The sequence below is a fragment of the Eleutherodactylus coqui genome, chromosome 11 (genome assembly GCF_035609145.1).
Source record: "Eleutherodactylus coqui strain aEleCoq1 chromosome 11, aEleCoq1.hap1, whole genome shotgun sequence".
Classification (NCBI taxonomy): domain Eukaryota; kingdom Metazoa; phylum Chordata; class Amphibia; order Anura; family Eleutherodactylidae; genus Eleutherodactylus; species Eleutherodactylus coqui.
This window is the reverse complement of record NC_089847.1, coordinates 5,614,583-5,628,631: the sequence shown is the minus strand read 5'-3', so window position 1 is coordinate 5,628,631 and position 14,049 is coordinate 5,614,583. Positions and strand designations below refer to the sequence as shown.

The window sequence follows — 14,049 nt, the reverse complement described above, 5'->3', positions numbered from 1 at the left end:
CAGTCTGATTCTCCCATCATGTACAGGGAAGGGGAGGTATGAAGCGGTGGGCCGTGCATCATCTACATGTCAGGAGTCCCTAGTCAGTGCTAGGAATCATGGGATCACAGATGGATTGTCCTGAGCTGACACCTCCTGGCAGCAATCATCTATAAAGCTCTCCCCTGGCCCCATCACTTTTTCATGATCGTTTATTTAGTGGTACAAAAAGTAACGAGCTATGACATATCAGAACAGCGATATAAGTGATAGCAACAGACAGCAGGTTGTGTGCCGGCACTCAGGGTCAGGCTGCTGCTACAAGAGCCCCCACGTATATGTGGGTTATAGTTTTGGACATCAATGCACTTTTGAACCAGTGAGGATGTAGCAAAACGCCCTTATGTGAGGTCACAAATATACATTCTGACGGTGTTTGGTGTCCCCCTTCCTCCCCTCCCCCATTCCCAGGCTCGACATGTGCGCCATTATTTTAGTCAGTCAGTGAATATCAGGTTTATTAGAAGCAGTTGTTACCATCTCTCCACAATGACAACTACACATATCCTGATCATCAGCATTACTGGGGGCAAAAAGTCACTCAAAATCCTGTGCCCACCACCCGTGTATAAAGATGTGCAAACACTGACTCCATGATATCATCAAATATCTCATACTGCCCTGACCTGTGACATCATCAGATATACCTACATTATATTGCCCTGACCCGTGATATTATAAGACATATATATCATACCGGTCTGATATGTGACATCAGCAGATACACAAACGTCATACTGTGCCGATGTGTGACATCAGATACTTACATCATACCGCCCTCACCTTTGACATCATAAAATGTACATACCTAACTTTTTCCTAATCTGTGACATCATCAGATTCTCATGCTTCATACTACTCTGACCAGTGACATCATCAGGCATACGTACATCATGCTACCCTGACCTGTGACATCAGCAGATATACATACATCATAGTGCTCTGATGTATGACATCACATACTTACATTATACTGCCCTGACCTGTGACATCATAGGATATGCATACCCCACTTTTTCCTAATCTGTCACATCATTTGATACACACACGTCATACTACCCTGACCGGTGACATCATCAGACGTACGTTCATCTTACTGCTGTGTAGGTCTATTCCACACATTCCTATCATCTCTACATTTGTCTAGAACAGTGTTTCCCAAACTCCAGTCCTCATGGACCCCCACAAGTCATGTTTTCAGGATATCCTATAGTAAGAACACCTGCAGCAATGTCTGAGCCACCGACAATAATTACATCACCTGTACAATACTGAGGAAATCCTGAAAACCTGACCTGTTCAGGTTCCGTGAGGACTGGAGTTGGGAAACACTGGTCTAGAACATGGTCCTGTCCATGCTACAACAGACCTAGAACATCACCGTGATTTTGCCGATTCCTGTATGTTATATGTTACCAATTAACCTAGTGATAAGCGCAGTGAGTGCGGCGGCTCGGAGCTCGGACGTCTGGAGGACCTCCTGGTGGTTGGCACAAACGGAGCTGTCATACGATAGAACAGCCATATTGGTGATCAGTGAGATCCCAAAAATGCGCAAGCCACAATGGTGCCCCGTGATCACTTCTGGAATGGTGCTCATACCTGTAGAGAAAAGGTGGATCAAAGGAGAATCAGGTGCAAAGAAACCGAAGGGAACAGAATAGAGGAGAAGATAGAGGAAAAGGACAGAGAAGGAGGGTGAAGCAGGGTGCGTGCAGAGAAGTCGGGGGTACAGAACACAGAAGGAGGGTGAAGCAGGGTGCGTGCAGAGATGTCGGGGGTACAGAACAGAGAAGGAGGGTGAAGTAGCGCAGGGTACAGAGAAGATGAGAACAGGGCAGAGAAAAAAAGGTGAGGCGGGATGGGGTACATAGTAGGAGGGTGAATCAGGATAGAGTACAGAGAAGGGGGCAGCAGGATGGGGTACAGAGGAGGGTGCAGCAGGATGGGGTACAGAGAAGGAGGGTGCAGCAGGATGGGGTATAGAGGAAGGAGGGTGAATCAGGATGGGGTACAGAGAAGAAGGGTGCAGCAGGATGGGGTACAGAGGAGGGTACAGTAGGATGGGGTACAAAGGAGGGTGCAGTAGGATGGGGTACAGAGAAGGAGGGTGCAGTAGGATGGGGTACAGAGAAGGAGGGTGCAGCAGGATGGGGTACAGAGAAGAAGGGTGCAGCAGGATGGGGTACAGAGAACATGTGGGCTATGATGCCGGGCAGGAGATGGACCTGATTTGACTCTATAGATCTTCTTACCTACAGCGTCTGCTCCCAGAAGTTTCAGCATGTGGCACTCAGCGACGGTCTCATAGGATGGGCCCCCCACCATGCAGTAGACTCCTTCCCGCATGAAGTCTTGAAGACAGAGTTCCTGGGCGCAGTCCATGGCGAGGCGCCTCAGATGCCGATCATATGCATCAGACATGCACGGGAAACGTACGCCAAATCTGTCATGAAATGGAAGGTGTCAGCAGAGGATGACAGCGGTTGCCCCAAAACGCCCGCCCTTCAGGACGCAGTACACATGTTGATCATTTTTTTGTTGCTGGCGCTGTGCGAGGGCTCATATGTGTTTTGTATGAAGAGCTATATTTTTCAATGGCGACACTTTAAGATGCACTTGTGTTAGCGTTTAGTCATTCACCGTGCGATACAAATGATGCGTCCGATTCCAAACAGCGTTCTGATTACGTTGTGCTTCCTTTCTGATGGTTGCTCTGGGGCTGTGTGGAGGCCAGTCATGGGGTGCCAGGGAGTCCTCCCTTGCCTACACCCTTAGGATCGCAGCAGCTATTTACCCTAGGCGGTCAGGCACAGTAGATTCCCGCGGGTGATGTTGCGGGCAAACCTCCTGAGCGCCAAGGGTAAGAAAACATTCCCTTCTAAGTAAAAAGAACAGAACTCTCACTGAATAGTTCTGCACTGTCTTGACATCTCGCCCAATGGGCTAGCAGACGTTGAGTGACATACACTAATGGCTGCTGCTACTCTGCCAAGAGGGGGCTGTTGCCCAGATTTCACACATTTTCACTCCCCCTTGTACACTGTCTCCTAAAGCCTGTCTATGTGTCAGTTTTCACTGCACTATTGCATTATATTCTTGTGGCATCTCAGGATACACAGACCCATAAGCCTCTTCCAGACAGATGAATCCGTGATCTATATGTGATTGCTTTCAGTGATGTTGCTGCATTTGTGTAAGCAAATACGTGACAGTCACTAGTCACTAGGGGGGTTGAGGGTCATTCTCACCCGTCTTCATTGGGTCCTCGTAGGGGGTTCTGCCCGCAGAAGCCGGGTATATTGATATGATCCTTGATCAGCATGATGTCCCCCTGACTGTAGTCACTGTTTAGCCCCCCAGCTGCATTGGTGACAATCAGAGTGTCCACTCCCAGCAATGAGAAGACACGGACAGGAAACGCCACCTGCAGACACAGAAGCGGCGGTCAGTGCCCCCGCCATGCCAACACCCAGCAGGCGAGAAAGCAATTGCTTATCCTGTAATTAAAAATCGCCTGCTCTGTGGCTGGCAAGGGTTGACATGAGACGTTAAGGGTTAATGATATGGCTGGGGAAGGACGCTCACCCTGAAGATGGAGTATCCCTCATACATATGGAAGCGTCCCTGCATGCACACACATCGCTTTCCATTAAGGAGCCCAAATACCAGCCTGCCAGCATGACCGGGTACTGCAGGGAGAGACAGGTATCAGAGCCAGTATGTGCCCCCGCAGTGCCAAACATCACATTCTACAGCCAGCGGAGCCCCTACCATGAGGCAACCTGAGCTTGCTGCCTCAGGCGGCAGTTTGCAGGACCTCAGAGTGGCAGCACTAGGATTCCCACCCGGCGGTAAGTCACCAGCCCAGATGTTATTTATTTTTTACTACCCATATTAATGGCTGGTAAAAAAAAATAATCTCCAGTTAGGGACCCCAGTAGTAACAGTGACCCCCATTGTGGCTCCAGTAGTAATAGCAATCCCCATAGTGGACTTTCAGCCAAACAGCAACCCAGTTTAAACACTGCAGCGGCCGCCACTGCTGTAATCAGGTCTATAATCCCTGACCTAACCCCCCAGCATCTGTGTACTTGCACGCAGATGCTGTACTGTATGTAGCGCAGATGCCAGGCAGAAAGGTGGGGGGTTACAGTCCGACTACGGTAGCCGGACCGGAGATGCAGGTAGCGTGAGTGAAATGCTTGTCGGGTTGCTGCCCGGCTGAAAGTTCACTATGGGGGTCACTATTACTACTGGAGTCCCTAACTGGTTCACTATTAGGACCACTAACGGGGTCACTAACTACTGGGACGACTAAGGTATAACTTCAGACAACTCTCAATGGTTCAAATATATGTTGGGTATCTTGTGAATTGGCACTTTCAGAGCCTGAAAAATGAGTGCTTTTTTGCCAGGAAGAGGGGGAGAGGGGCACTATTTAGTCTCAGGCAGCATTAAGGCTTGTGGCACCCCTGCATACAGGACCTCTTACTATATAAGGATTCAATAATCAAGGGACTGGACTTAGGCAGGCTACATGTATGTTGGTACTGACCTGTGCTGGAGGGGAAGTGAGGGATATCCTCATAGGGGATTACAGTCTGATCTTCCAGAGTGTCCGCCAGTGTGCCAAGGCCAGAGCCACAGATCACGGCAATCTTAGGCCGCTGGTCAGTGTGAGCCAGAATCCAGTCAGCGGCCTCTTTATATGACTGCAGAGGGAGGCTGGAGAGAAGAAGATACCATGAAGAAAACAACATGATGACCAGTCACCATATTATACTGCATAAAGCAAAGCAATGTACACAGTGTGCTGCCCGCTCACACAGAGGTTTATTATACTCCAGTGCTGCACTCACTATTCTGCTGGTGAAGTCACTGTGTACATACATTGCTTATCCTGTACTGCTCCTGAGTTACATCTAGTATTATACTCCAGAGCTGCACTCACTATTCTGCTGGTGGAGTCACTGTGTACATACATTACTTATCCTGTACTGATCCTGAGTTACATCTAGTATTATACTCCAGAGCTGCACTTACTATTCTGCTGGTGAAGTCACTGTGTACATACATTGCTTATCCTGTACTGCTCCTGAGTTACATCCAGTATTATCCTCCAGAGCTGCACTCACTATTCTGCTGGTGGAGTCACTGGGTACATACATTACTTATCTTGTACTGCTCCTGAGTTACATCTAGTATTATACTCCAGAGCTGCACTCACTATTCTGCTGGAGGAGTCACTGTGGACATACATTACTTATCCTGTACTGCTCCTGAGTTACATCCAGTATTATCCTCCAGAGCTGCACTCACTATTCTGCTGGTGGAGTCACTGTGTACATACATTACTTATCCTGTACTGATCCTGAGTTACATCCTGTATTATACCCCAGAGCTGCACTCACTTTTCTGATGGTGGAGTCACTGAACCATCATGCTGCCAGATAACTGTGTAACCCTTATGAAGTTTGTGTAAGTGAACTAACATAAAGCAGAGCATCTGAGCTGCCCCTCATACACATGGACTGGTGTCCTGACTACCAGTGGCAGCGTGGTACACAGTGACCGCTGAGAGGCCGTCAGATGAGCTGGTGCTGCAGGTGAGATTGTCCTGTATATCACTCCCATCATCTGATGACATTTATAATGTATGCGAGGAGGCTCTGCTTTCCGTCCTCCCTCTCAGGTGTCTCAGATCCATCTCCTCACCTTACTCACTGGGCTGTATGACAGGTAACCTGCAGACTTTACCTGTACAGAGGTGCTTCTAGGAGGGGTCACACGTGGACACTGACACCTGTATGCACAGGACACACATGGAAGGCTGAGGCTCTGTCCAGGGTGCTGATCATACAGCAGGTGTGAGCAGATCATTGTGTTCCCTCATGTACCCGGCACCTGTATGACCAGTTAATGATATCACAGCAGAAGTATCGCTACTATGGGGGGCCCCTGGGAGCCGTATCCAGCCGTCCGCTCCTTACCTGCTCTCCATAAGACAGGCCATGTTCTCCGAGTGCCAGGATCAGCAGTGGCCGTATGCGCAAACCCTCCTCCCCTTCCTATGATCCCTCGTCACATTCCTTATCCCACCGACACCTGGCTGCACCATCTGCTCACACGGCCGGCCGCAGCGGCGCACTGACAGTCGTTATATCGAGGCGCCTTGGCTTCTATACAACTTTTGTCTTACAGTTTCTTTTCACTGCAGCAGTAGAAACAAGATCATATAGATACAGGGTACAAGGGGGCTACAGACGCACCATAGGTGGTGGCCGCAGTGATCCAGAGGTACAAGGGGGCTACATACACATCATAAGTGGTGGCCGCAGTGATCCAGAGGTACAAGGGGGCTACATACACATCATAAGTGGCGGCCGCAGTGATAGAGGTACAAGGGGGCTACAGATACATCATAGGAGGCGGCCGTAGCGATAGAGGTACAAGGGGGCTACAGACACATCATAGGAGGCGGCCGCAGTGATACAGAGGTACAAGGGGGCTAAAGACACATCATAAGTGGCGGCCGCAGTGATAGAGGTACAAGGGGGCTACATACACATCATAGGAGGCGGCCACAGTGATACAGAGGTACAAGGGGGCTACAGACACATCATAGGAGGCGGCCGCAGTGATACAGAGGTACAAGGGGGCTACAGACACATCATAAGTGGCGGCCGCAGTGATAGAGGTACAAGGGGGCTACAGACACATCATAGGAGGCGGCCGCAGTGATACAGAGGTACAAGGGGGCTACATACACATCATAGGAGGCAGCCGCAGTGATCCAGAGGTACAAGGGGGCTACAGACACATCATAGGAGGCGGCCGCAGTGATATAGAGGTACAAGGGGGCTACAGACACATCATAAGTGGCGGCCGCAGTGATAGAGGTACAAGGGGGCTACAGACACATCATAGGAGGCGGACGCAGTGATACAGAGGTACAAGAGGGCTACAGACACATCATAGGAGGCGGCCGCAATGATAGAGGTACAAGGGGGCTACAGACACATCATAGGAGGCGGACGCAGTGATACAGAGGTACAAGAGGGCTACAGACACATCATAGGAGGCGGCCGCAATGATAGAGGTACAAGGGGGCTACAGACACATCATAGGAGACGGCCGCAGTGATACAGAGGTACCAGGGGGCTACAGACACATCATAGGAGGCGGCCGCAGTGATACAGAGGTACAAGGGGGCTACAGACATCATAGGAGGCGGATGCAGTGATAAAGGTACAAGGGGGCTACATACACATCATAGGAGGCGACCGCAGTGATACAGAGGTACAAGGGGGCTACAGACACATCATAGGAGGCGGCCGCAATGATAGAGGTACAAGGGGGCTACATACACATCATAGCAGGCGGCCGCAGTGATAGAGGTACAAGGGGGCTACATACACATCATAGGAGGCGGCCGCAGTGATACAGAGGTACAAGGGGGCTACAGACACATCATAGGAGACGGCCGCAGCGATAGAGGTACAAGGGGGCTACAGACACATCATAGGAGGCGGCCGCAGTGATCCAGAGGTACAAGGGGGCTACAGACACATCATAGGAGGCGGCCGCAGTGATACAGAGGTACAAGGGGGTTACAGACACATTATAGGAGGCGGCCGCAGTGATACAGAGGTACAAGGGGGCTACAGACACATCATAGGAGGCGGCCGCAGCGATAGAGGTACAAGGGGGCTACAGACACATCATAGGAGGCGGCCGCAGTGATACAGAGGTACAGTGGCAGCCATATTAGGTGTCACCCAGGTTTTCCAGTCAGATATTACTTGGTAAGAGACTGACGAGGCTGTGGTCACCTGTGTCAGGGGGGTGATGGGGCTGTGGTCACCTGTGTCAGGGGGTGACGGGGCTGTGGTCACCTGTGTCAGGGGGGGTGAAGGGGCTGTGGTCACCTGTGTCAGGAGGGTGATGGGGCTGTGGTCACCTGTGTCAGGGGGTGATGGGGCTGTGGTCACCTGTGTCAGGGGGGTGATGGGGCTGTGGTCACCTGTGTCAGGGGGTGATGGGGCTGTGGTCACCTGTGTCAGGGGGGTGATGGGGCTGTGGTCACCTGTGTCAGGGGGGTGATGGGGCTGTGGTCACCTATATCAGCAGGGTGATGGGGCTGTGGTCACCTGTGTTAGGGGGTGATGGGGCTGTGGTCACCTGTGTCAGGGGGGTGATGGGGCTGTAATCACCTATGTCAGGGGGGTGAGGGGGCTGTGATCACCTATGTCAGGGGGGTGATGGGGCTGTGGTCACCTATGTCAGGGAGTGACGAGGCTGTGGTCACCTGTGTCAGGGGGGTGATGGGGCAGTGGTCACCTATGGCAGGGGGTGACGGGGCTGTGGTCACCTGTGTCAGGGGGGTGATGAGGCTGTGGTCACCTATGTCAGGGGGGTGATGGGGCTGTGGTCACCTGTGTCAGGGGGTTATGGGGCTGTGGACACCTGTGTCAGGGGGGTGATGGGGCTGTGGTCACCTGTGTCAGGGGGGTGATGGGGCTGTGGTCACCTATGTCAGGGGGGTGATGGGGCTGTGGTCACCTATGTCAGGGGGTGATGGGGCTGTGGTCACCTGTGTCAGGGAGGTGATGGGGCTTTAGTCACCTATGACAGGGGGTGAGGGGGCTGTGATCACCTATATCAGGGGGGTGATGGGGCTGTGGTCTCCTATGTCAGGGAGTGACGAGGCTGTGGTCACCTGTGTCAGGGGGGTGATGGGGCAGTGGTTACCTATGGCAGGGGGTGACAGGGCTGTGGTCATCTGTGTCAGGGGGGTGATGGGGCTGTGGTCACCCATGTCAGGGGGTGATGGGGCTGTGGTCACCTGTGTCAGGGGGGTGATGGGACTGTGGTCACCTATGTCAGGGGGTGATGGGGCTGTGGTCACCTATGGCAGGGGGTGATGGGGTTGTGGTCACCTGTGTCAGAGGGTGATGGGGCTGTTGTCACCTGTGTCAGGGGGGTGATGGGGCTGTGGTCACCTGTGTCAGGGGTGTGATGGGGCTGTGGTCGTCTGTGTCGGGGTGTGATGGGGCTGTGGTCACCTATGTTAGGGGGGTGATGGGGCTGTGGTCACCTATGTCAGGGGGGTGATGGGGCTGTGGTCACCTGTGTCAGGGGAGTGATGGGGCTGTGGTCACCTATGTCAGGGGGGTGATGGGGCTGTGGTCACCTGTGTCAGGGGGTGATGGGGCTGTGGACACCTATGTCAGGGGGGTGATGGGGCTGTGGTCACCTGTGTCAGGGGGGTGATGGGACTGTGGTCACCTATGTCAGGGGGTGATGGGGCTGTGGTCACCTATGGCAGGGGGTGATGGGGTTGTGGTCACCTGTGTCAGAGGGTGATGGGGCTGTTGTCACCTGTGTCAGGGGGGTGATGGGGCTGTGGTCACCTGTGTCAGGGGGGTGATGGGGCTGTGGTCGTCTGTGTCGGGGTGTGATGGGGCTGTGGTCACCTATGTTAGGGGGGTGATGGGGCTGTGGTCACCTATGTCAGGGGGGTGATGGGGCTGTGGTCACCTGTGTCAGGGGGGTGATGGGGCTGTGGTCACCTATGTCAGGGGGGTGATGGGGCTGTGGTCACCTGTGTCAGGGGGTGATGGGGCTGTGGACACCTATGTCAGGGGGGTGATGGGGCTGTGGTCACCTGTGTCAGGGGGGTGATGGGGCTGTGGTCACCTGTGTCAGGGGGGTGATGGGGCTGTGGTCGCCTGTGTCGGGGGGTGATGGGGCTGTGGTCGCCTGTGTCAGGGGGTGATGGGGCTGTGGTCACCTGTGTCGGGGGGTGATGGGGCTGTGGTCACCTGTGTCAGGGGGGTGATGGGGCTGTGGTCGCCTGTGTCGGGGTGTGATGGGGCTGTGGTCACCTGTGTTAGGGGGGACAGGTGAGAGTGAGGCGGATGTGCTTCTACTATATGCACTTGTGACAGGCCGGGCCTGAGGGAGGAGGCTGTACAATGTGCCTCCTGCGGTCCCCGGGCTCTATGCCCCGGTTACGTCGGTCGGTATTTCTGGTACTATAACTGCAAGTTCCCGCTCATATAGCGGCAGTTTCTCTGTCAGGGGCGGGGCCAGAGCAGAAGTTACTATGGAGACGGGACAACGTCACGTGACTTAAGACCGCCCGTGCCACGTGACTCCGCGCTGTAATTTCCGGGTTATCAAGTAAGTAATAAGCGGCATGCAGCGCGCCGGGAGGTTATCAGGGAGGGGGCAGACGGCTGGGCTTGCCGGTTGTCGGAGAGTTGATGGGTGGTCTGGGGGATGTTGGGGAGGTGAGGGATATGGATTCTGGGGGTTGTCGGGGAGGTGACGGATGGGTGATCTGGGGGTTGTCGGGGAGGTGACTGATGTGTGGTTTAGGGGTGGTCAGGTTTTGGGGGGTTTGTGGCAGGTTGTACTCGGTGTGTATCTCGTATTGATCTGCCTTACGTTCCTCGCAGGCGTCGGGCCGCCGCAGTCGCCATGTTCAGCAGTGACGACTTCCCTCCTGAGATCCCGAGTCTGTTCAGTAAGTGCTTCACATACAAGAAGGACGAGGCCTGGCATCTGCCCAGCACCGCCGAGCTCCTGAGCTCCGACCACGAGGAGTTCACTTACTTACTGTCCCTGAAGGAGTCTCTGAACGCGGTGAAGAACCTTCTGAGCGATAAGAAGCTGGACGACTGGCACCGACACACGTCCTTCACCAACCGAGCTGGCAGGATTGTCCCAGAGGTGCGCCGAGGTGCCAACGCTGAGCTCTGCACCCAGGCCTGGTGTAAGTTCCATGAGATCATATACACGTACCCGCTGCTGCCCAACACGGCGCTCTGGAGCTACGAGCTGAACACCTTACACCTGTGCGAGGCTCCCGGCGCCTTTGTCTCCAGCCTCAACCACTACCTGAAGACCCAGGATGTGCGCTGCGACTGGAACTGGGTGGCCAACACACTGAACCCTTACCACGAAGCCAACAGTGACCTGGTCATGATCGCTGATGACCGCCTGATTGCCAATACCTTACCTTGGTGGTACTTCGGCCCAGACAACACTGGAGACATCATGAACACCAGATACCTGGAGGGGCTACAGAAGTTCACTAGTAACATGTCCTCCGTACATCTGGTGACAGCAGATGGCAGCTTTGACTGCCAGGGAAACCCTGGGGAACAGGAGGTGCTGGTCTACCCGCTGCACTACTGTGAGGTGGTCACCTGCTTGGCGACACTCGGGCCCGGCGGATCCTTCGTCTTGAAGATGTTCACCCTCTTCCAGCATTCTTCTGTTAATCTCATGTACCTTCTGAACTGCTGCTTCCAGGCAGTCCACCTCATAAAACCTGGCACCAGCAAGGCGGGCAACTCGGAGGTGTACGTGGTGTGCTTGGGCTATGTGGGTAAGGAGGCCATTCAGGGGCATCTTGAGAAAATGGTTGCGCACTTGGGGAGCGATCTCAGAGGACAATCTTTGTTTGCACATCGGTCCCTCCCGGCCTCGTTCTTGCGGTGTCACCATGACTGCTGCACTTATTTCAATAATCATCAGACACAAACCATCTTGGAGAACTTGAAGCTCTTCTCGCACATGAGCGAGGAGGAGAAGCTGCACTTGGAGGTGTTACGGGAGTCGGCCGTCTCCTATTACCTGCAGAGGTTCCAGATCAAATACATTCCTAGGAAGCATTGGCTGGTGCGGAAGCCCCGTGTTGGCTGCAGCTTCAATGCACGGTGGGTGGGAACCCGTAACCGCCGCACATATACTTATAATGAAAGGAAGCACCTAGAAGAATTGAGTTGGTGGGAGAAAGTCGCTCAGGGTTACTTCAGCTCCTTCTTGGAAGACCATGTGGCCGGTGACCTGGGGAAAGGCTGCTTTTTGGAAGGTCCTAGCTGTGAGCCGAGGCATGAGGACTGGTACCTCCTTCAGGGACAGCGTCTCTCGAAGATCCAGAGCTCTTCGTTCTGTGATTGTGACCTTCTCAATAAATACAACGAAGCCATCAAGGGATGTTCTAAAGGGGGATCCTCCATCACCCTGCCATCACTCTGCTGCCCTTTATGCCCCCTGCAGCCTGCAGGAGATGTTGTGTCGTCCTTGTTGGAGATGGTACAGAATGGGCACCACATACTGGTCTGTGGGGCTTATCCAGTGTTTGAGGTTCTTCACCAGAGACAGTTGTCTTCAGGGTTCCTGGAGTGTGCCCCTCCGCAGCAGCCCATCTCACTCCTTCATGATGGGGATCCAGCCTACCAGCAGCAGCTCATCTCCTTGGTTCTGCAGGCCTTTCAACGGTTACAGACGGGCGACTCGTTCCTCCTGCCAGTCCTGTCCTCGCTCACCCGCTTTACTGCCGGCATTGTGTACATATTGTGCCATTGCTTCCAGGTCATCAGCTTTTCCTGTCCCACCAGCAATCTAACCTGCGGTACTAATGCTGTGCTGCTGTGCTGTGGGTACCAACCTCTGCCCAGCCCGGTCCTCCAGCACATTCACCAGGTGAAGCAGCTGGTAGACCATCTGGTGGGCACCGCATCTCCTCAGCAGGTCCTGGAGTTTGTACCCATGGAAGAACTTCTGACGGGCCATTTCTTGGAGTTCTTATGGGACCTCAATTCTGCCATCCTCAGACGAAGCCTCCATCTAATTGGACTCCATGAATATAAGACTTTGTCAGGTTCAGGACAGGCCCGGGCAACTGTACCAAGAGACTAGACGAGAGTGCTGCTCCTGCATCCTCTGTACATAGTGAAGCTTCTGGAGCTTGTGAATAGCCTGTACATGTTGTATATAATTTATGGCTGGACTCGGTGACTTTTTCTGTTGTCCTTTGTGGATCGCTGTTGTCAGGTTTTGATAGGTGAAGATTAAACCGTGTTACTTTTGACCTTGTGAGCATGCTGTTCCTATGATACATCTCCCCGTCGGCCCTATGATACATGTCCCAGTGACCCTCAGACCATGCAGACCTTCCCAATCCCACACGGCCCACCCATGGTTGTCAAAGTTTACAGTCCAAAATTCAGTCTCTGTGTACAAGAAAGGTGCTTGGAAGGATCACCTTCATCCTCTTATCAAGAGGCACTCCGAGTTATTAAATGGGTTTTCTGGGGCTTTTACTATCGATGACCCATTCTCAGGATAGGTCATCAATAGTAGGTTGGTAGGTGTCGGCAGCTTGGGATCCACGTCGATCAGCTGATCGCAAGGCCTGCTGTTAGTGCAAACAGTGCTGTCGGCATTGCAGTGGCCATGGTTAGTACTACAGGGGCACCTCCCATTGAACTGCAATACAGACAGCGCTATCAACTGAAAGTGTGCTTGGCAATCAGCTGGGACCATAAGCAGGTACATAGTTTATATTAACCCCTTCCTGTCCCAGGACTTAAATGTATGCCCTGAGTGAGTAGCAGCAAATGGGTACACAGTTATGTAATATGGATGCCACGGGCTCAGAAGCCATCCACAGCGGGAGCCCTCTGTGGCTGACAGCTGACCTCCCAGTGCGGCATCAGGGATCGGTGAGAACATGGATCCCTTCTGTTAACCGCTTACATGCCACAATCAGTGTTGATCATGTCATGTAAAGAGTTCACAGAGGGGAGGGGGAGGCACTCCTTCTGTAATGTCATCGGAATCCACCCTGTTGCCATGGCAACTGATCAACAGACAAGGGCCTGTGATCCGCAATAATGCATTGCAGTATAGAAGTACTGCAGTGTATTATCAGAGCATTGCAGGTTGAAGTCACCGACAGGGATGTAAAACAAAACAAAACACAATAATAATCTTTTTGTATAGCCCCAACATATTGTGCAGTGCTTTGGAAATTGTGAGACCTACACAAAATAAGTCAGAACATCCAGTATTAGGCCACCTGCAGACGAGCGGGTCGGATCCGGCAGCGAGAATTCTCGCCGAGCGATCCGACCCGAGCGCCTGCAGAGAGCAGCGCGTACTCACCCGCGCCTGGCGGCCCCGGCTCTTTCATGTGCCGGCTGCCGCGCA

General features: G+C 53.1%; 2 protein-coding genes across 2 annotated transcripts; one reads left to right on the top strand and one right to left on the bottom strand.

The window, feature by feature from the left end:
* Positions 1-1,444: 1,444 nt before the first annotated feature.
* On the bottom strand, positions 1,445-6,055 carry LOC136582666 (purine nucleoside phosphorylase-like). Its single transcript, XM_066583843.1, has 6 exons — positions 6,033-6,055; positions 4,598-4,767; positions 3,628-3,731; positions 3,291-3,466; positions 2,295-2,485; positions 1,445-1,641 (listed from the first exon to the last, which is right to left on the bottom strand). The coding sequence occupies exons 1-6, from the start codon at positions 6,053-6,055 to the stop codon at positions 1,445-1,447; spliced, it is 861 nt and encodes a 286-aa protein (XP_066439940.1).
* A 4,140-nt stretch (positions 6,056-10,195) lies between these two features.
* CMTR2 (cap methyltransferase 2) lies at positions 10,196-12,928 on the top strand. Its single transcript, XM_066582792.1, has 2 exons — positions 10,196-10,227; positions 10,506-12,928. The coding sequence occupies exon 2, from the start codon at positions 10,528-10,530 to the stop codon at positions 12,754-12,756; it is 2,229 nt and encodes a 742-aa protein (XP_066438889.1). The 5' UTR covers positions 10,196-10,227; positions 10,506-10,527; the 3' UTR covers positions 12,757-12,928.
* The last annotated feature ends 1,121 nt before the right edge of the window (positions 12,929-14,049 follow it).